Below are 21,275 nucleotides of genomic sequence, written 5' to 3' on the forward strand. Positions count from 1 at the left end.
ACTGTCTCCAGATGCAGGAGATAAGCCCCTCAGGCTTGGTATTCTAGTCACTTTCCAGAACAGACCTTGGCATCACTGGTGCATTTATGAAAGAGGCCATGATCTAGAGCCTGCCCCAACTCTGTAGGGAATAAGGGAAATATTGGCTTTCTGGTCTATGGGATTTCCAGCAAGGTTTGCTCTCCAGCCAGAGCATAAAATTGATTTTCATTGAGCAACCATTTAGCACTGCCAGGATGTTGGGAAGAGAAAGTTGCTAAAGTCCAGTTCATCAATGGCCTCAGGATGTGCTTCAAGTAGGCCTTATGTCCATCATTCAGCACTCTCCCTCCCCCTCATCTGCAGCCTCCTAGCCCTTGAGGAAAGCATCACCCTACTTTTCCCTTCCCTCTCCTTTGGGTTTAAACATTGCAGTTCTGGGAAAGGGGTGCAGTTTGGTGTGAGGAATTCTGCCTGGGGTAGGGCCACTGAGATGGTGCATTCCTATAACTAAAGGCTTTCTTCTCATCAACTGTGTATTAGTCCATTTTCTGTTGCTCCTAACAATACCTGAAACTGGGTAATTTATAAAGAAATAGAATTTATTTCTTACGGTTTTGCAGGCTAAGTGCAAGGTTAAGAGGCACATCTGGTGATGGCCTTACTGGTACAGAGCTCCATGGAGACACAGGGTATCATATACACATAATGAAGGCTGGGCAAGAGCACTTAATGTGCTCTCCTTATAAAGCCACCAGTCTACTCCCTGATAACCCATTAAACTGTTAACCCATTGCTCCATGGACTAATCCATTCATGAGAGCATAGTCCTCACAATCCAATCACCTCTTAAAGGCCCCACCTTTCAAATATATTGGGAATTAAGTTCCACGTGAGCATGGGGGAACATTTAAACCACAGTAACCTCTTTATAGGGATTTGACTATTACAGCATGGCTTAAATTTCCCATGCTGTTACATATTCCATGTGTCTTTCCTGACCTTCTTTAGCACAACGAAGCAGACCCACTATTCCGTGCCATTAATTAGAATGCTTTTAGCTGCATTTAATGTAAAGCACTAACTTTAACCAGCTGAAATGGAAAGAAACTTGGTCTCTCACAGAAGTTGTCTCGAGCTCAAGTGTGTTTGTTCATGGCAGCTGTTATATCATCGAAGATCCAGGTTCTTTCTGTCAGTCTGCTCTGTCCACTAGAGTTTGTTGGCTTTGCTGGTAGCTCCCCTCATGTCACAGAATGTCTGCTGCACTCCCAGGCTCTACATCAGCAATCCACAGGGTTGTAGAAGGCTGAATCTTATCTTTTTGAGAAGCCATTTCCTAGAAACTGCCTGGCCAATTTTTCCTTGTGTCTCATGGTCTAAATTGGTTCACATGGCCATTCTTGAGTCAGAGTAACTCTTGGTAAAGGGAGTAGTAATACTGAAGAACCAGAGTTTACCCCCGTAAGTTACCTTTATTCCTGAGCTGTCTCTTTCAGAAAGAAAGGGCTAGTGGACCCAACTTCCCTTCCCTCTTAAGCCTGGCTTATAAGACACTCAACAGCTATCTCCTGAAAGAATGCCTAGCTGCACTCTACATTCATTTCATTCCTACTTCTTGATTACCACTGGCCTCCCAAGCACTAGCTGCCCAATTTCTTCCTTTGCGGAGGCACTTTTGCTCTCCTCCTAGCTGACCTCCCGCCTCAAAGGTAGTTTTTGAGATTCCCTGTGTTCCTAAGCTCTTTTACCTTGAGGATGCCTACATCCTTAGCTTCAAGCTTATTTTGCACATCCTTCCAGATGATTGCTTCTAAACTTGTTTTATGTCTCCTAGATATCCCAAAGTTGCTCCAAAGCCATCTCTTGTTAGCTGAGACATCCCTTCCTCTCTGCCCTCATATCAGTTCCTGGAAAACTGCATTAACTTTCTCTTTTCCGTCCCCTTCCCCTTCCTCCAGTCCATCATGTATACCAAAATAGTTTTGCTAAAACCTGTATGCCTAGCTTCTGCTGTGATATTCTTAGCAGTCTCTTATTTCCTTTTGGCTCCATCATGCTCAATCTGCAAAGCTGGGTTTTGTTAAAAGGTTACCTGCTTTCTTGTGTTCCTGAAAGTACAGGGCAGGGTGGGCAGTTCCAGGTTTATAGTCAACACTCCTAACACTCAAGACTCTTACAGTCAAAATTCAACCACCTTCCCCTTCACCTGTAAATTGGAGAATGACTCCATGCTACCCAAACAATGAGGTCAAAGTAGCTTTTATGGCCCTAAATGGACGAGTATCTAGAACTCAGGCAAATTAACTTGAGGAGCTTGAGAAATAAGTATCACCTCAGGTCAGTAGGACTGAAAAAACTTCAGTAAGGAAAGGGAATTCAAGATCCTATAGTATTCTAGTAGAATCCTCTTCCTCCAGTGCTGTAAGATGAATAATAAAACAATTGTGAGCTGAGGAATGAGTTAGAGAATACAGGAGTCTTAGCACAGGCATCAGTCTTAAGATGGTAAGTCTTACAACTTGAGAAGTTCCATATGGACAAATTAGACTTTAATGGATTGGATCAGAACTCTTGGGCTGGAGAGACAGGATGCCCCAGTAAATGCGAGGTTTGGGAGAAGCTACCATACACACTTGTACATGATTCTCCGATAAACAAATTGTTTTCACTAGATGGGTTTGATTTGGGGAATCACACTATAGATACCCTGTATTAGGCAAAAGTCTACCTAGAGGGTCAGTCCAGCCTAAACTGATCCAGGAAGAAAGCCATAGCTTTTTCCTCCTAACAAGATAGAGTTCAATTCTATGAGTTTTAAAGAAAACTTCCCTCAGGGAACATATTGAGCCTCATGGCTTAGCTGGCTAGAAACAAGAAGGAAGGGATTCAGGGAGGAAATGAACACGATAATGCCATTCTTCATTCACACACTTAGCATATGCAACTTTAATAAACCAAAAGAAAAAAAAAGTCCCAAATGTACAAGTGAAAAAAATCCAAATTGTTGACACAGGCTTAATATCAGCTACTTTTATGTACAGCTGTATAAGTTCAAAAAAGCTATCCTATATGTATATACAAAAGTTGTTTATACACAAGTCTGTACATAAGGGTCTATACATTTATTTCCTCAGAACCCTTAGGTGCCATCTCCCGGTGAGGACACCAACACTTCATTCACATATCTTACAAAAAAGAAAGACTGTTTCCAGGACTGACAACACTGCATCCCATATTCAGACTACATAGTCTCCACTCGATTGGTTAAGATCCTTTTGTCATAATGCAGACCACGCCAGGTGCATGAGCACTCCCAAACAGTTTTGCACAGGGTGCTCCAAAGTAAAAGCCCGTAAACCAACCCGAGATAAGGAAACAGAGTCCTGACTAGGGTGCCACCATAGGTCCAGGCTTAGGTAAGCCTGCCTGCCCTGCTCACTGTCGGTATTCCAATTCATCTACACTGATGACTTTGGCAGGCATGGAGGGAAGGGGCTGCTGCAGCACATCTGAGCCAAACCATTTGGCAAGGCCCACGGGGGAGCTGCTTCTCTGGCTGGGGCGGTGCTCCAGCTGAGAGTGCATGTGGGGCAGGCCTGACCTGCTGGGCACATTCTGAGGGGTTGTCTGAACACTGACAGCTGCTGCTTGGGAACCAGAGCCTGGAGGATGCAGAACTGTGGAGATAAGAAGGGTTATCATTCACAACACGAGTGAGAAAGTAGTTCTTTATTAGGTCCTGCTTCATTCAAACCTTATCCAAACAGAAGTCTTTACCAGAGGATTTATTCTAGGGCTTCTTTAGAAAACTCCTTTGCAAAATGCCAACAATGCCAGAACACAGTTCCTTGGAAAGCTGAACTATTTAGAAGCCATCAATATTGAAAACCCACCCTGGATGACATGACCACTACTACCCATGGCAAGCAGCCCCATCATAGAAGCACTAACATTAATTAGCTGGTGAGAGGATATCTACCCTGGATAGGTCCTATGCTAAACTGCTATTGGAAGCCTTCTCTCCTAAAAGGCAAAGAAAGACAGAGCACACATGGCTCTCCCACTGTCTTTGCAGTGATAGTAATCCCAAATCTTATAGAGGACATTTTACTTCATCTCACTCTCTGGTTACACCCTTTCACCCCAATCTTGTTATGACAAGTTAAAGAATGAAGTGTCACTTCATCTCCTTCACTGGAAATTGGTCCTAAAAGTATCAAGCCTACTCAGCCCCTCCCAAACTTGCCCGGCCCACTCCTGAACATACCTGAGCGCTGTAGCTGCTGGTGCATCATTGCCAGATGCAAAGGTGTCCCAGGACGAGGGTTTAAGAGAGGGTGACTTGCAGCAGGTAAAGGGTAAAAGGGTTGACCAAGGATTGGGCCAGATAGTCCCTGTAAATGGGTCAGGTCCATCCCAGGAGGAAGCACACCTATTGGACAGAAAGGACAAACTACTGAGAAGTGGTCTTAATGTACCTGGAAATTTTCAAGCTTAACCATACAGTTTTGCTGATCTGGAAGTTTATTAAGAATGAAAATGACCAAGCTAGGTTCCGAATCTTTTAATGAACTAAGATGGATTGGACCTACTGTCAACCAGTTAGTTGGAAGGATATAACATTTTTCTATGGGTGAAGATCTCCCACCACACAAGACTCAGTGTCAGCAACTGTTGTCACACCAGGTCCACAGGCTGACACCCAAACCAGGTCAGAAACTCACCAGCTTGGAGCAAACTTGGAAGATGCTGTGGATGTACTCCCTGGGCCAGCATTCTTTGGACCAACCCTGGGTGAAGTTGGTGAGCAGGCCGAACGATAGGGACATGGGGGACGAGGGGAACTTGGTGGACAGGGCGGAGAAAGGGGGTTCCTGGAACTGGGGACGCCAAGGTGGGTGTTTTTCTCCCAGTTGCTTTAGGTCGGTAATCTTGTTCTTTGGTGTAACGGTTGGTCTGGGACAGTGGGGTGGAACATGAAGACCGCTGTAATGTTGACAATTTGGGATTTGTAGTGGGAGAAGAGTCTTGATCAGCACTGGGCACAGAGTTGGATGACAGGAGGTTCTCTGTAAAGACACAGACAGAGAATATTTTGATATTGGCAAATTTCTCCCAAATACTTTGGCCTCCCAATGGTCCAGTAAATCTCATTTCTTAAGAAGTTCACAATTCTTATTTGATCCCCTCAGCAAGTTTTAAGGACTGCACGGTAGGGACCATCATTAAGGTGAATTGTGAGTCAGCAGACAGGGGTAGTAAGGACAGAGCTGGGACTAGACCCCACGTTTTCTGGCCTTCCAGCTCTTTGCTGGAACAGTCATACACTTGCCAAAACCAAAGGCTCTGAAGTTAGAAATTACACTGCTTTAGGGCCGAGCCCGTGGCGCAGTTGGTAGAGTGCTGCGCTGGCAGCGCGGCGACGCTCCCGCCGCGGGTTCGGATCCTATATAGGACTGACCGGTGCACTCACTGGCTGAGTGCCGGTCACGAAAAAAAAAAAAAAAACGACAAAAAAAAAAAAAAAAAAGAAATTACACTGCTTTAAAAGCCCACATCTTTATTCTTATAATCCACCCAACCCAGGAATAGCTATGGGTAAACACCTAGCATATCAGGCCTGGTGGTCCAACTCAGTTTGGGCACCCTGCTCTGCCCAAATAGCTGTGGCCTGGACCCATATGGGGGCTAGTCCTGTCCTAGTCAGCTGCTTGGAATTAACATGCTTTTTAGCCTAAGGGGAAAATCAAGCAAGTGGAAGATTATGCAAATCCATCACAGAAAATTTAAACAGCAATTAGTGTGGCCAAAGAATCTGAACTGCCTTAATAGGACCAACAGGATTCTTCCTCACCCCCAGCCTTCTCAAAAACAAGCAAAAAGCTCTCAGACCAATATTCTACACCTGTGTAAACCCTAACTTATCAGAATCTGTCACCATAACCTTCACAAGCCCTACTGAGCAACTCTTAAAAGCCTCTTGCATTTTATATATACTTCTTAAAGGCTCTCACACACCTATAGTGTTTCACCCACTGCACAGATTTTGTTGGACACCAAAGTCTCCATAGACTGAAGAGACCCTTTCAGAAGAAAAACTTGTTGGATTATATTAACTTGCGAAATAAATGTACTAATTATTCAACTGTGAAGCCTAAATAAGGATCCTAAACTAAAGCTTGTTCTTAGCACTCATACCACTCTTAGACTGGCCAGAATATTGAGCAGCCAAGCAACTGTGAGCTGGTCCAACTTTTCTCACTGACACAGAATTGTGGTCCAGAGCAGCCAGGGGTCTTGCCCAGAGCTTTGCAGGTCACAGGTCACAGGCCTGTGTTCTTTCCATCACATACTTTCTTGAGCAGTACACCCTCAACAGCTCTGCAGTACCTTCACTGGCCTTCTGAGTATCCTCTTTACTGTCACCAGGAGCCGCTTTTCCAGATGCTGGCTCCTCCTTGCTCTTCTCTTTGCTCTCGTACATCTTACGAATCACTGAGGTAGGTGTGAAGGAAGGAGAAAGCTGCAGAGAAAAACAATTGGCATTAGCACATTCTCTAAGTGCCTTTCCCTAATATCAAGCCAGGATTAACTGGCCAAGCTATTCAACAAGGCAAAGAGTCCCCATATTGCCTACATAGTAGCAGAGATCAACTCCAATGTTCTGGTCTGTAGCTACTGGAGGAAAAGAAACAGAATGGGGCAAATAAGCAGTGTTCCAAATGTATCATTTCCTGCTGGTAGCTCTGTGATGATGGGATCTGCCTATGTAGCCTCTGCTTCACATATTTCCCCAGCCCAGGATTAGGCCTGGGAAGAGCATGGCCAGAAATATACTCTGGAGCAATACCCCTTCCATCTAGGAAAGGACATTTCAGAATCTAACTTATTCCACACTCCTAATATTTCCCTTCTTAACTGAGCTACCAGAAAATTCACAATTAACAGTCTCCTCAGCCACTAGGATTTATTATTTAGGGTCATTTCTTCCCATCTCTTCACGGTTTATTTCTATGACGATGATTTTATTATGCACACGTCTTTTCCCATCAAACAATCTTAAATCCTTGATGGCAGGAGACAGGGCATGACTTATGAACAGAAAAGCTCCTTATAGACCCTACCTTCAAGGTGACTGGTGCAGAGACCCATTGGGGTCCTGAAGCACATAGCAAATTTTCCCCCTTGACTATCAGCTTTGACTAGATGATAAAAGTCTGTGAGGAATGAAACATTTTAAAAATAATGCTACTCAGGTGTAAACTAGACTTGTCACCACAAATAAGCAAACTCCTTTGTTCCAGCCTTGGTTCATATCACTGAAACCTGAATCAGTGAATCTGAATTTGTGAACTCTCCAGCATCTGACCCCATCACCCCTGTACACCTCACCTCCTGTCTCTTACCCTTGTCCTCTCACCTCCCCACACCAGCTGTTTATTTGTTTGAACATACTATAATTACCTTGTGTACCCTGGCCCATGCTCGTCTATGTACTGGAACACACTTTCCCCAATGTAGGGGCATCACTGAGATCCTATGAGTTAGTGTGTAAAAGGGGAAGACCTGATAGGCAGGTGTGAAAGACTTAAATCAGCTATTCCTTTGGAAGGCACTCAAGGACATTTAGGGGCACAAAGTGGCATAACATAGGCACAACCAAACAGGGAGAAGCCTTAATGTCATTCACAGTCACTAAAAGTCACTGACCATGCTTGTGATGGATGCAGCGGGGGCAGGAGAAGTGGAATTCCCTCGGTGCACTGGTGCTGGTGACTTAGTCACTCGCTGTTGCCTGTGAACAAACCCGTTACCAGTGTGAGCCCCAAGTTGCTTAGAGCCCAAGTCCTAAAACTATATAATACTCAAGACCAGCCTAGGAATTTAACATCCCCTTTCTCTTATCCAATTCAATTTCCCAAGCATTCAGTAAGTGCCTAACATATGCAAAAGCACATGCTAACTTGTGAGGGAAGACAGAACTTAAAAAAGCATGGTCCCGGCCTTGCAAGAGCTCTCATCTACTGGAGGAGACAATAACCTGAGGCAAACCAAGACATGTAGATATTAGGCACCAACAAGGTACAATGGGAAAATGGAGGGGTAGAAAGAATGACAGGATACTCCAGGGAGTCTGAGGAAGCTTCTTGGGGAAGAAGCTGCATTAAACTGGGTGTGATCACTGAGAAGCTAAAGACGGAGGACAACGGTTCAACAGTTTCGGGACCTGGGAAGAGCTTGGGAATGGTGGGGTTATTCAGGGATAGTGTACAGTTTATCTGTGGACTACACCAGTGAGGAAGGCTAGGGAGCAACACTAGTTAGCACAATGCCTGGCACAGAACTGATGTCTGTGAAACACTGATTCAAATAAAATAGAGAAGTAGGAGTTTCAGCTATTTTAAGATCCAGTTACATGCCAACATTCCCCACCCCTACTGGTCCACAAACAAGATTGATCTCAGGCTTCCCAAGTGGAGGAAAAAGAACAGACATCTCCCCCAGCCATTCTCCTTTAATTTGGAAGAAAACAAGAAACAGTTGATGTAGATGTAAACAGAGAATTATGTGAGCTCACTGGCTAATGAAAGCTTCACTGCATTCCAGCCCCGTCAAAGCCTGTGCCACAAAGGTTGAAGCCCAAGTTTAGTCAATGAACCTGGAAGTTCTCTGAATCAAAAGCATATAGGAAACCTAAATCCATGTGTTTTTTCTAGTCAGTACCAGGTAAGCCCGCACTGCTGCCACACTGAGACTGAATATGACAACGTGGGCAGACATTAGTGGTATTTTGAGTGACTAAGAGGAAACTCCAAACTTGGGGGTTCCACCTGACCATTATTTATTCCTTTTGGTAAACATATTTGAGCACCTACTATGTGTTAGACACTGTTATAGGAGCTGGGGATATAGGAGTGAACAAAACAGACCATATCTCTGGCCTCATGGAGACTATATTCTTGTGGTTGCAGGGTACATAATGGTTACTACAGGCAGGGAGACAAAAAATAAATAGTATGCTAGAAGGTGATAATAAAAAAAAGCAAAGTGGGAAGAAAGGCATATCTGTTGTGGGGGACACAATTGTATGTACAAAGGGTGTCCTGGAAGAGACTGAGAGGCAGACATTTTTGATCCAAAACACAAAAGCTGCAATGACACTTGGGTAAGTAAGTCATATTTTTAAAACCTAAGTTTCTGTATCTGTAAAATGCAGTTATTTACCCCCATCAACCTCAAAGGGCTGACGTGAAGATCAAATAAAATTTTGGATATTAAAAGTGCTTTGAAAGTCACAAATCATGTCAGCAAACATTTAGGTAACTACATAATGTTACAGAGAGAAAGCAAGTGAGAAGGGCTCAGCAGACCAGTCCTGAGCTCTGTGTTTAGACTGAGGGGTACTGAAGATAAAAAGCGCTTATGCAAGAGTACCTCTTGGTCTCAATGTCTTCTGAAAGTGTTGCATATAAAACCAGCTGAACCCAGTCACTGAGGCAATGATGTGGTAATTTTCAAAATCACATCAAAACATATTCTTAATTACCAAGTATTATATGGGTAGGAATAAACTGTAGTGTTCAGGGATGTTCATTTTGGTGATAAAACTAAAAAAATTAACGTAGTGATTACTTTTAAAGGCTGGACAGTGGTCACTTCTGAGGAAGAAAAGGGTATTACTGGCACAGGGCACATGGTGGCCTTCCAGGTAGTTAACAAGAGTGTTTGCCTTACAGTAAGCTACGCATTTGTTTTATGCAGTTTTCTGTGTCTGATTTTGCAATTAAAAAAAAAGAACAATATTGCTACCCCCTTACTCCCCAACTAACGGTTCATTTCATTTTAACACATTGCAACTAGCAAAAACGAGGAGAATGAAGTCAGTAATCTACTTGTTAACAGATATGATCAACAAATCTATCAGCCCTGACCAACAAACCCCTGATGTAACAAACATGCATCAAGGGAGAGTGTGATAACCCAGCATGGAATCTGTGGGGGAAGGAAGCTAGGTGGAGTTTCATTATCTCATAAGTATGACTTTAAATAAGGAGCTATGTTAGTTACATCTGTAAAAATGAATCCTTTAACTGATAAAAACACTAAGATTTTAAAATATATTTACTCATAACAATCTTGTGAGGTAAACTAGGCAGGCAGCATCCCTTCCGTATGACTAATTAGCAAATAAACCAAAAAAAGTAATTTATAAATCAAGAATATAAAACCATACAGGATGCAGTTGGTAGAACATGGTGCTAATATCTCTAAGGTCAAGGGTTCAGATCTCTATACCAGCCAGCTGCCAAACACACAGAACCACACAAGATGGAAATTTCTACCCCTGCAGTAGAATGCAGTCATATTATTTTCTCTATTGATAAGATTCGAAGTGGTACAGAATTTCCATCACATATTGTACAACATACGAGCATATGCAACAGAATTATACTGTGGATAATTAATCTCAGGAAAACTATATCTGCAAATCCCCACATGGGTAGGATTAGAAATTTACCTGTTTCTGAATCCATCTCTGGTTCTGTCCACCTGTGGCTTGCCAAAACCAGGTTGGTAGAAGTTTGCTGCCTGCACTGCAAGATCGTGTGGCAGGACCAGCCCCTCCAAAGCTGCCTGTTGCAACTCCAGCTGGCTCATCTGCTGAACAAAAGTGGCAAGGGAAGGTCAACAGCAGAATGAGGTCAGTCAATTCACTTTCTACAAGGGTCTCTCTCTGCTCTTAAGTATGTTTAAGCAGCAGCTGAGAAAAATTAGATGCTGTAGGGCCGGCCTGTGGCTCACTTGTGAGAGTGCGGTGCTGATAACACCAAGGCCAAGGGTTTGGATCCCTACATAGGGATGTCTGGTTAGCTCACTTGGGAGAGCGTGGTGCTGACAACACCAAGTCAAGGGTTAAGATTCCCTTACCAGTCATCTTCTTTAAAAAAAAAAAAAAAAAGAAAAGAAAGAAAAATTAGATGCTGTAAACCTGACTAAATTGTGCTGTCATCCACTGAACAGGATTTTTAATTACTGAAGTATTATTTTATTTATTCAACAATTTTCTAGCCTTTTCTGAGCTTGCATTATAGTTCAAAACCACTTGCAAGCATTGCAGCAATTCAATTCTCCATCTTATAAGTAACAATAGGGGTGAAAAACAAGCAACAGACTGAATTTGAGAATGAGCTCAGCCTGACCTGGGCCGTGACAGGGCTCATGGGCTTGCGCACGCCTTGGAATGGATCTCCGAGTAGCTGCTGTGGTCCTGGTGTGAAACCTGTCGGGAAAGTTCCAGTATCAGTGAGTGTCAAGATGGCACACATGCATGAAGGAGGCATTACCACTAATGCATGCTGCTCCTCGCTGAACACCATCTCTTTTGGGAAGCAATGATTGCCCTGGCTAATAGATGTCCCTCTTCCTCTGTACCCCAACAGTGGGCTATGTGCACCTCAATCAGAGCACATTATTAATGACCCAAATTACTGGTGTATCCATCTTCCCCACTAAGCTGTCAGCTTTGTCCCTCTCACAGCCAAGACTTCTATCTGGAAGAGAAATACTTTTCTAGCCAATTTGGCCCATTATCACTTAGCCAGCTGGTACCAAAACAGAGACCAGTGTCGAGGTTCACGCTCTTTCCATTCCATCTCCCTGATTGTGAATGGAAGATTTCGAAAACTGCCTCTCAAGGTGTGACTGGCAGGAGCCAGACTGGCCAGCAATCTAAAGTGGTCCAGGATTGCAGGAATACTATGTGATTTTGTGCACTCTGCTAGTAGAGCTTTCTGGAAGTGCTTCTTTCAATCACGTTCTGAATTATTAGCCACAAGACCTAACAGGTGATTTGTCTATCAACTTCAACAGCTTGGTAGAGAGCCACTACTCTGACTTCTACTGTATCAAAGAAAAACTCTTGAAGCCAAATTAATTTTTTTGGATTGCATTCCCGAAATAAGGAAGGAGACTAAAGAACTTGGATCCAATTTAGATTTCAAGGGAAAAAAACTATAACATTAACATATTAACCTAGAAGGGGAGCTGGATAATAAACTATCTTCCATATCCACCCCAAAAAAGTACAATAAATTCACATATTTCTTTTTAAACTCTTTAAGGATACCCATGAAAAAGACTGCCAGTTCTAGGAGACAAGTACAAACTATGTGGGGTGGGGAGTGAGGAGGCAGACATCCATGTTTAAGAGGATTTACCAATTGGTGATGGTATTCTTGGACGAAGGTAGTCTGCTGAGGCTGCTCGAGTTTGAAACACTTGTGACAAGGGAGGAGAGGGTGCTCTTTGGCCCAGTAAAGATGTTGTAGGTTCCAAGCTTCCCATAAGGCCACTCAGAAGATTGGAAGAAGCAGGTCTCTGAACTGGTTGACCCAGAAGTTCCTAACGGCAGAAAAGCCAAATCCCTGTGAACAAAACTAGTTCCTTCTAGTCAGAAGGTGTGGATTATGGATTAACTTTTGGAAGCCGTAGAGTGGAATCTCCCTCATGTTCCACTGAAGGACATGCTTGGCATGTGTACATGCAACACATTTCTCTGAACATTCCACTAACAACATTTGCTTTAACTTAGTGCTATAATATGTTAGATATTTTTAAGTTCCACAGAAATTACAAGCCTGCAACCTGGAAATCAAGGCTTACTTTGTCATCTTTTTTGTCTGCCCCACCCCCCATTGAGATCAACAGCAACACAGAAGTATGTCAAGACGTAATATCACATTCTTGATTGGCAGGCAACATGGGTCATTCTCTAAAGCCCAAATCTGGACCACCACACAAAGCTAGTTCAGAAGACTACTGTTCAGGACTCTGAGGCCTCGGTATAAGATTGTGAAGTACCTGTAGGATGTTCTTAGAAACAGGTTGGCCTGGAATCTCAGCAGAGGACATCAAATGGCTTTCAAGATTTCGCTAAAAAAGTCAAAGGAAAACTGGTTTTAATCTGCTTAACACATTTAATTTGCATATTAATTGGGAACCACAAGAAAACATAAAACATTCTCTAGGGAGTTGACACATAACAGCAGAATGATGTTCAAATCACAGAAAACTAATTTAGACTAATTTGTTCCATTCATCACACAGATCCCAAAGATTTGGAAATAGAAAGGTACAAAGTCCACTCAGAGATCCTCCCTATGTTAACTCTAGTCCATTTCCCCTTTTCTAACACTCTGATCAAAAGAAGGCAAAAAGAAAATGATGAAATTGGGGAGCACTTATTAAGTAAGAAGGTGCAAGTAAAAATTTTTGATAATTTATAAATTTTAATTTGAGGCAACCCTTGCTACACATTATCTTTAATGACTTATTTTTGTTCCTTCTCCACTTCCAATGCTTTACTTGACTATCCTTAAAAAGATTTATTGACCACACATGGTACTGAAAACCTAGTAAACAAAATGCAAGTTTGGCCAGAATTGTTATATTTCAGTTTCACATTTTAGGAAATTTAAACTTTATTATTTTTAAACAAATTGTTCTAAAATAGTCTCATATGCAGGGCAAAATTCAAGTCTTCCACTTTTTTGCTCTCTTAATGTAGCAGTGGTTGGTTTTACACAGCCAACTTGCATTCCCTCATGCACTTCACAACATCCCTGTGCCCATTCGGCTCTGCTAGAAGAAGTGCTTTCCCTGGTATAGTTTCCATTCCACTAGACAGAGCTGTCAAGGTCCACAGCAGTGTCCTTGGACATGACAAACAGCCCAAAGATACCCAAGTTTTTTATTGTTGGTTTTGGAATTGGGACTGAATGCCAATGATTTTAATAAGCGATCTCCTTAAGAGAGATATAATTCCATCTAACAAAAACAAATTTAGTGAACTTTATACTACATGGCTTACTATATTTGGATGACAGAGTCTACAATTCAATTTATTTATGTGGCCGGTATGGGGATCTGAACCCATGACCTTGGTGTTATAAGGCTGCGCTCTAACCAACTGAGCTAACCAGCCAGCCCTTACAATTCACTTTAAAATGGAGTTTAGATTGAACCAACATGTCTTATTTTGGGGATGACGCAATGTGACTGAACGTAAATGGATGGAGGCAGAGCAGAAAGAGTATGCATAATACAGCAGTAGTAAAGACACAGATTTCAGAAGCAGACCATGACTTAACATGCAAATTCTGCAATATTTTGGGACAACACCTGGTGTGCTTATTTCATTACTTTCCTTGTTGCTTGCCTTCCCAGGTTGAGTTTTTGTTAGTCTTTGCCTAGCCACTTGAATTATATCATCCATCCCTTTAGCAGGTATTTGAGACTCATTCTCTCAGCTGAAACCACATAAACTTTAGAGCCTTAAAACCACAACATCAAATCAATTACTCTCACAATTCAGGGCCATTTGTGTTAAATTCTAGAATCATATCTGAAAATGTTCAAAAACATCAGGTGAACTGTCTGAATTCCCCTGCCTCCATTTCTTTAGTCACTCACACTATAAGAAAGAAGCTAATTACACCACTGCAGTCAGTACCCACTAAGACACAAAATTAAGAGAACAGTTTACAATCTTTCAATCTGGTCCTCATTTGAAAGCATTATATCTAATAATTCTTTGTATGGAAATAACTCTAAAGTAGTTTATAAGAATATTCTTCTATAACTGATATAATATAGTCAGAAGTAAGTCTACCTGATATGCTTCCTTTCACAGGTAGGTCAGTCTTGGCATTAAGACCAGGAATAACGGCACCTCAGTCTGACCCAGCAGACTGAAATCTCTATCACTAACTGTTGGTCAGAGAAGAAACACTAAAAAATCAGTTGCCTCCCCTTTGTACAAAGCATAATGAATTAAACAGGTATTGTTTAATATACCTGTTTATACCTTGGCTGACTTGCAGTTCCCAGACAAGGAGGGGTCAGGAGAAAAGAGGCAAACTCAATTTGGTAAATTATAACTTACCAACTAGAATAAGTCTTTATGTTTTTATTATTTAGACCTACTCTGCTTCCCCATCACTTTGTATCATGGGATAGCAATATTAACACATAGACCTTAGCTGAGAACTACTTACTAAAAATAATTGCAAAGACCAGTATATGCTACACACCTGTATTTACAGACATGTAGTCACACTGTAACCTAACTTCATGACTAAAAATTTTTTTTTTAATTGGAGCCATAGCTCTTTCCATTAATAAATTATTAGAATGCAACTGTCTTGAAAAATCCATCTCAGACATTTTACAAATGATTTGTATGACTGCTAACTGCCTAATCAAGAGAGCAAGTAATCCCAGGAATCTGGGAGTAACAAGAAGGTGTGAAAAGAAATATTTTACTATAAAAGTAGGCTAAGTTATATGAACTCAAGTAGCTGAATAAACTGAAAACTTTCTGTGCAGCTCATCCAAGAAGATAGTTTTATACTTTTTTTTTTTTTTAGCAGTGACAAAGTTATGCTGGTGTTGCGTAAGATCGAATCTTTCAATCTTTCTGCCATCACCCACAATACATATATATTAGCCACAGGCCTGCTTTTTCTAGTAATAGCATACGGATAACTAAGGAACACACAAAAGCATCAAGGACCAAATGATTACTAAAGAATTTCCAACTTTCTCAGAATGCCTTTTCAAAAATTTATTGTGGTGGGAAGTGGAATAGAAAAAAGGAAAAGGAGAAAAAGCCAGGGTTTGTGCCAAATACTTACGCTGACTTTGGGCTGAGAAGGCAAAGTCCCACTTGCCTTCATGGTGCTCACTAGCTTGTTGAACGCAGTCATATCTCCATCTTTCTTGAGTTGTCTATTGCTGGTGACAGCACTCAGGGTCTCCTCTAAGTGTTCTGCCATGAAGGGAGTTGAATTCTTCACTTGCTGGTCCACTTTCAAGCCCTTGAGCCCTGCTTCTACCTCTTCCACTGAAAGCACAACCCCCGAATGTGCTGAAAAGTTGAGAAAGTCCACGTTAAACCAAGCAAAGGGATATTTGGTAAGAATTCTCTTTGGCTACCATGATTGTTAAGGTGAAAAGAATTTATTTCATAATTAAAGTGAGGCTATTAAAAAAGGCTGACAAAAACAGACAAACTGAAGACACTTAAAATCATAGCTGCTTAACACGAATAAGGCTATAATTGTGTACTTAGTAAGAGATGGCATAAACTGAACTGAACATGTTTAGATACTAGAAACTGGAGGACCACAGCCATGAGGTGCTATGCTTTCAAGCTTGACAAGATCCTGCTGTGTATCCAAAAGGATATCTTATGATGAGTCTTCTGGAGACTTATTACCTGGGACAGAAAACTCAACATGAGCAAAATTACTTACCTGCACTGTGATTATATCACTAACCTTTTACATTGAGGGCTTATAGCCTATGTAAGAACATGCTACATTGGGGCAAAGTTCTAACAAACTGGCAAGTTATGCTTGGGAAGACTAAAACATTCACTGGAATGTTTTGATCAGACCCTAGGTTAAGAACTTGGAGGAAAAGTTCTTATCACAGGGCCCATGATCCACTGACTATCAGATTCTCAAAGAGGATGTACTGTTTGATAAAATGTGTTTTAAGAATATTAAACAAAACTCATCATAATGTGACTTTTGATGAAACAGCAGTATGCTAGAACCAACTGCCTTAAGACTGAGCATTCAAACTTTTTTCAGATATCTAACAGACTCTCAAAACACTTACAGCTCTCTTTAAGCTTTTCCTTATTTGCAGAAAGGCTAGAAAGAAGAGGTTTTAAATCCACTTTGGCTTTCTGTAGCATTTCTAAAATATCCACTTTATTTTCAGTATGGTCTTCCAATGGTATAGGAGCAAAATAATTCCCCGAGTTCTGTCCAGGAGAGAGGATGGCTTGCTCCAGACCTGAAATTACGAAGAAAAATAAAAATCATAATTAGTCCCAATAAAGCACAGAAACTTATCTTCAACAGTATTAAAAGGACACAAATTGAAGGCTTTTCAACATCCAGAGACCCTTTTGACCCTAACGAACCCCTGACTAATGAAAACAGAATGAATCATGTCACAGAAAGCTCAAGTCTACATTCAAGGCCAGAATCTGAAGCAATTTTACCTGCGAGTCTTTCTAGCTCTTCATGTGGTGTTGACCCAAGACTGCTGGATCGGCTTCCTGATCGGCTAGGGTTAGAGAACCACCTACTGAACCGACTGGCAGAGACTGACCCTTCTCCCAAAACATCTTCTATCATCTAAAGGGAAAGACAAAAGGAGCTAAGATAATAGTTTCTATGTGACAAAAGATCAGGTTAAAATTTTAAGAAAGGGTCACTTACTTTGAAACTTCCTTTCATGCTGCTAACCTAAAGGTAAATACTCTCAGAATTTGGGATTTTGAACACCTTTAATTTTTCTTCCCTTTCCTGGGTCATTTCTGAGTAATCCAATTTGGGCATAACCAACCATGTACTTTCTAAGCATATAAAAGCAAAGTCTCTACAACCCTGAAAGTGTTTTGGTTTTCTACCCTTTGTCTCATTAGAAAAATCCATGTACCACCGAATATTCTCAGAGGACATAGCTTCAAAATCAAAATCAGCACCAGAGTGAAGCATTCCACTATCAAACTGATGAATGGCCTTTCAACTAAACACCAAGTATGAAGAACTGATGAAAGAAAACCCTTGTTTCAAACTTAGTGGTCTCAAGGTAGTAATGAACATGAAATTCAATCCTTACAATTTCAGGAGCCAAAAGCTAAAAAAAACAAAGAGTTCATAAAGATCATAATTCCAAGTCAAAGTTTACAAACTGTCAGAATGTGAAAGGTGTAAAATTTTAACTGATCTCTAATTTCTGTTTGAGCTTAATGGAGAGTTTTCAGGTGTTTGTTTTCTTTCAAATCAGACCTCCATAGTTTTGGTTTAATAACAAGGGCAATTAAATGATGCACTATGATCAGAATTAATTTCAACACTATTTCATAATAGTAATTTCTACTGCCCATCTTTCTTAAAAGCTAGATTTAAGCATTTTTTTAAAATGAATTTTCAGTGCTAACATATCATAAATCCAGTTAAATATCTAAATGGACCTTTCTGTAGAATTCTTATCAATATTTATAGAAGATAAAACAAATCTAAAAATGAGGCACATCCTTGAAAATAAGGCATATACTTTTACTTCTATACCACTGATAAACAGAAAACATGATTTTCCAAAAACCGGTACATAGATGACAGAATTAGTGACTTTGTTTCACTTGTATCTGAAGTCTGGAACCCACAGTTCTCAGCCAAAGTTCAGCAGGGGAAGGTTAAATTTATTTTTTGTTCTTATCTGGAAGAATGTTTTCATAATCCATACACAAACTAAGCCACAAAATACTTCTCTTGAAGGGATTTTAGTTTGAGACCCTAATCCGATTATTGTTTCTAGAACTATTTTCAGAGGAATTATTAGTACAGTGTCAATTACATTCCAGTTGTAGACTCTCACACCTTAAGGAATGCTGACTTACAAGTGCACTAATTTTGCATTAATTAAAGTAGAAGAGAAGCATTAGGAGTGATGTCTGAAATACTGGGGATTGCGCCTAAAATACAATCGTCTTAATGATAACAGAAATTATAAGAGAACTAAAAGATAGAGTTATTTAAAATGTTTCAATGTTGAAAAGAGTTTGAAATTTTACAAATAACAAAAATGATGGCTTTGCATTTTAACTCCTTTTATTTCCTCTGATCATGCTGCATAGGAAAAAAGATACACAGAAAGGATATGAAAAAGCAAAGAACAAGAATAAAGTATCCAGACATTTTCTAAAGATATTAAAGTAAGTGTTGAGAAAGTCATTTCCATATTTTGATCGGTGACCAACTTTGTTTCTGCTGGAGTTTTATTATAGCTAAAGCACAATTAAAGAGTAGAAACAAAGTTACTTTTATGCACATTTAGTGGGTATACTAATTTCAAGAAACTAAAGCATTTTAAACCCCAAAAGAACCTTAAGAGTTTATCTAGTCAATTATTTTTACTACAGAGCAACCTGGGACACTCTTAACAGCAGTGCCTCCCTCCTGTATCTTGGTAGAGGAAATGGAGACCTGCACCCACAGTTCTGACTTCTTGGTCAGGGCATCCTCTGCTATATCCTTGTCAGCCATCAGCCGATCGAGAAGATGAGCCTGGGAACTATATTCTGGTATCTCAGCTGCCCTTACCACGATAGATTTTTAATACCATTTTTAAGGTAACCTATATGACTATTAGTGTGGTCCTTCAAACAAATGTCATTTAGACAAGTCATATCCTCAGATTCATAATGTTCAAGGCCAGCCTGTGGCTCACTTGGGAGAGTGCGGTGCTGATAACAACAAAGCCACCGTTTCGGATCCCTATATAGGGATGGCCGGTTATCTGACTTGGGAGAGCGTGGTGCTGACAACAGCAAGTCAAGGGTTAAGATCCCCTTACCGGTCATCTTTAAAAAAAAAAAAATTCTGATGATCAAACAGATATCATAAAATATTTTTGCTCTGACAATTATTTTACTGATCAATGCTTGATCTTATTACTTTCTACTTTTATAAAAACATATTTTTATGTTTCACTCTAGTTTATTGATTCTTTTTGCTTGGATTTCTTTCTTTCTTTTTTTTTTTTTTTTAAAGATGACCAGTAAGGGGATCTTCACCCTTGACTTGGTGTTGTCAGCAGCACGCTCACCCAGTGAGCTAACTGGCCATCCCTATATGGGATCCAAACCCGGGGCCTTAGTGTTATCAGCACCACACTCTCCAAGTGAGCCACGGGCCAACCCTTGTTTGGATTTCTAATGAATACATTTAAGGCTATACATTTTTTTCTGAGCATACTTTTGATTACATCGTATATGTATATATGAGGGTACTTGAAAAAGTTCTTGAAAAAATGGAATTAAAAGATAATACAAAAAAAGAAAAAGATAACATCCTATGAATTTCTGAAGACCACTCGTGTGCATGTATATTTGTTTTTCATTACTTGTTGTGTTTCCTCTGCTAGAAATTAAGCTCTATGAGGACAGGAAGTTTATTTTGTTTACTATTATAACCTCAGTTCCTATAACAGTGTTCAGAACTCAGAGTTGCTTGATAAATACTTCTAAGTGAAATGAATGAATACATTATTTGAGATTTCCTTTGTGGCACAGTATATGGTCAAGTTATATAAAAGAAAGTGTATTCTCAGTTTTGTTATAAACTTCTGCTTATAGCTATTAATACCCAAAATTTATAGAGCTTACTAAGTGTCAAGTACTGTTTTAAGCACTTTATACTTGTCAGTTGATAGTCAAATCCTCTACAGTTCTTTTTTTTGGTGCTGGCTGGTATGGGGATCCAAACTGTTGACCTTGGTGTTACAAGGCTGCACTCTAACCAACTGAGCTAACTGGCCAGCTGTATATAGCCTTTCTTTCTTATTTTTCCCAATTGATTGGTCATTTCTGAGCATTGTGTATAAGAGTTCAGCTGGTTAAATAGCACAATTAGAGCACCTGTTTTTATTGATCCCAGTTTTGTTTTTAAGTGCATCTACTGTAGAATGCATACCTTAATGAGTAGTACCTCCATGAAAAACAAGGAGACAGTCTTCCTGATCTAGTACTGACTGCTGAGCATTACCAAGTTGTGGTTGGAGGTGAGGGCCAAAGGATAAGATGGTACTGAGTCACTATTCCTCCCTTTTATGATTCAGAGGCAGTATAACTTTGGGGAGTTAACAGCAGAAACTCTTAACTGAAATGGTATAAATTAGAATTCAGTTTCTACCACTTACTAGCTGTATGACTTTGGGGAAGTTTTCTAAACTATGTGCCTGTTTCCTCCTCTGTAAAATGAAACAGTAGTAATCTAATACATAAGGGATTTGTGAAGATTAAATGACTTACTGGAAGTAAATCCTGAAAAAACCAGCACTGTCTGCATGTTACCTTTCATTGTTAAAAGTTCAGGCTTAGCATTAAGCTTGGATTAAAGAGTGAATTCTTCCTCTGCCTACGCACACAGGTGAGTTTCACAGTGTTCACATTTGGAGCCAAGTACAGGTCTCTAAATTTTGACCTTCTGCTGTGAAACTTTCTACAGATTTCCATCTGTATTCTAAGAGAATGAAAACAGTCACTAAGCAGTTGATGTAAAAATAAAAGTTATTGTACCCTCAGAAGTTAAGAAATTGAGAGGACAACTCAGCTTGACATCAAGTAAATAATACTCACATCTGTATGTGACCCAAAGCACCAATGGCTAGAAGACTGAAAGTAAGGTATCTGGCTAGGAGACTTAAAATTG

General features: G+C 40.5%; 1 protein-coding gene across 5 annotated transcripts in view; it reads right to left on the reverse strand.

Moving 5' to 3' along the window:
* Nucleotides 1-2,997: 2,997 nt before the first annotated feature.
* Nucleotides 2,998-21,275, reverse strand: part of EIF4ENIF1 (eukaryotic translation initiation factor 4E nuclear import factor 1) — a 44,616-nt gene continuing 26,338 nt past the window's right edge. For 4 of the 5 annotated variants that reach the window (XM_063085720.1, XM_063085718.1, XM_063085719.1 and 1 more), the window contains exons 8-19: nucleotides 17,060-17,195; nucleotides 16,669-16,848; nucleotides 15,678-15,910; nucleotides 12,844-12,915; nucleotides 12,201-12,384; nucleotides 11,184-11,263; nucleotides 10,502-10,644; nucleotides 7,693-7,777; nucleotides 6,373-6,505; nucleotides 4,707-5,051; nucleotides 4,250-4,414; nucleotides 2,998-3,659 (exon numbers count right to left, since the gene is read on the reverse strand). In XM_063085720.1, coding sequence (XP_062941790.1) covers nucleotides 3,418-3,659; nucleotides 4,250-4,414; nucleotides 4,707-5,051; nucleotides 6,373-6,505; nucleotides 7,693-7,777; nucleotides 10,502-10,644; nucleotides 11,184-11,263; nucleotides 12,201-12,384; nucleotides 12,844-12,915; nucleotides 15,678-15,910; nucleotides 16,669-16,848; nucleotides 17,060-17,195 — 1,998 coding nt within the window. In that variant the 3' untranslated portion in view covers nucleotides 2,998-3,417. The remainder of the gene's footprint in view (nucleotides 3,660-4,249; nucleotides 4,415-4,706; nucleotides 5,052-6,372; nucleotides 6,506-7,692; nucleotides 7,778-10,501; nucleotides 10,645-11,183; nucleotides 11,264-12,200; nucleotides 12,385-12,843; nucleotides 12,916-15,677; nucleotides 15,911-16,668; nucleotides 16,849-17,059; nucleotides 17,196-21,275) is intronic. The other variant, XM_063085722.1, reaches the window with a different exon arrangement.

This window comes from Cynocephalus volans, chromosome 2 (genome assembly GCF_027409185.1).
Source record: "Cynocephalus volans isolate mCynVol1 chromosome 2, mCynVol1.pri, whole genome shotgun sequence".
NCBI classification, from domain to species: Eukaryota; Metazoa; Chordata; class Mammalia; order Dermoptera; family Cynocephalidae; genus Cynocephalus; species Cynocephalus volans.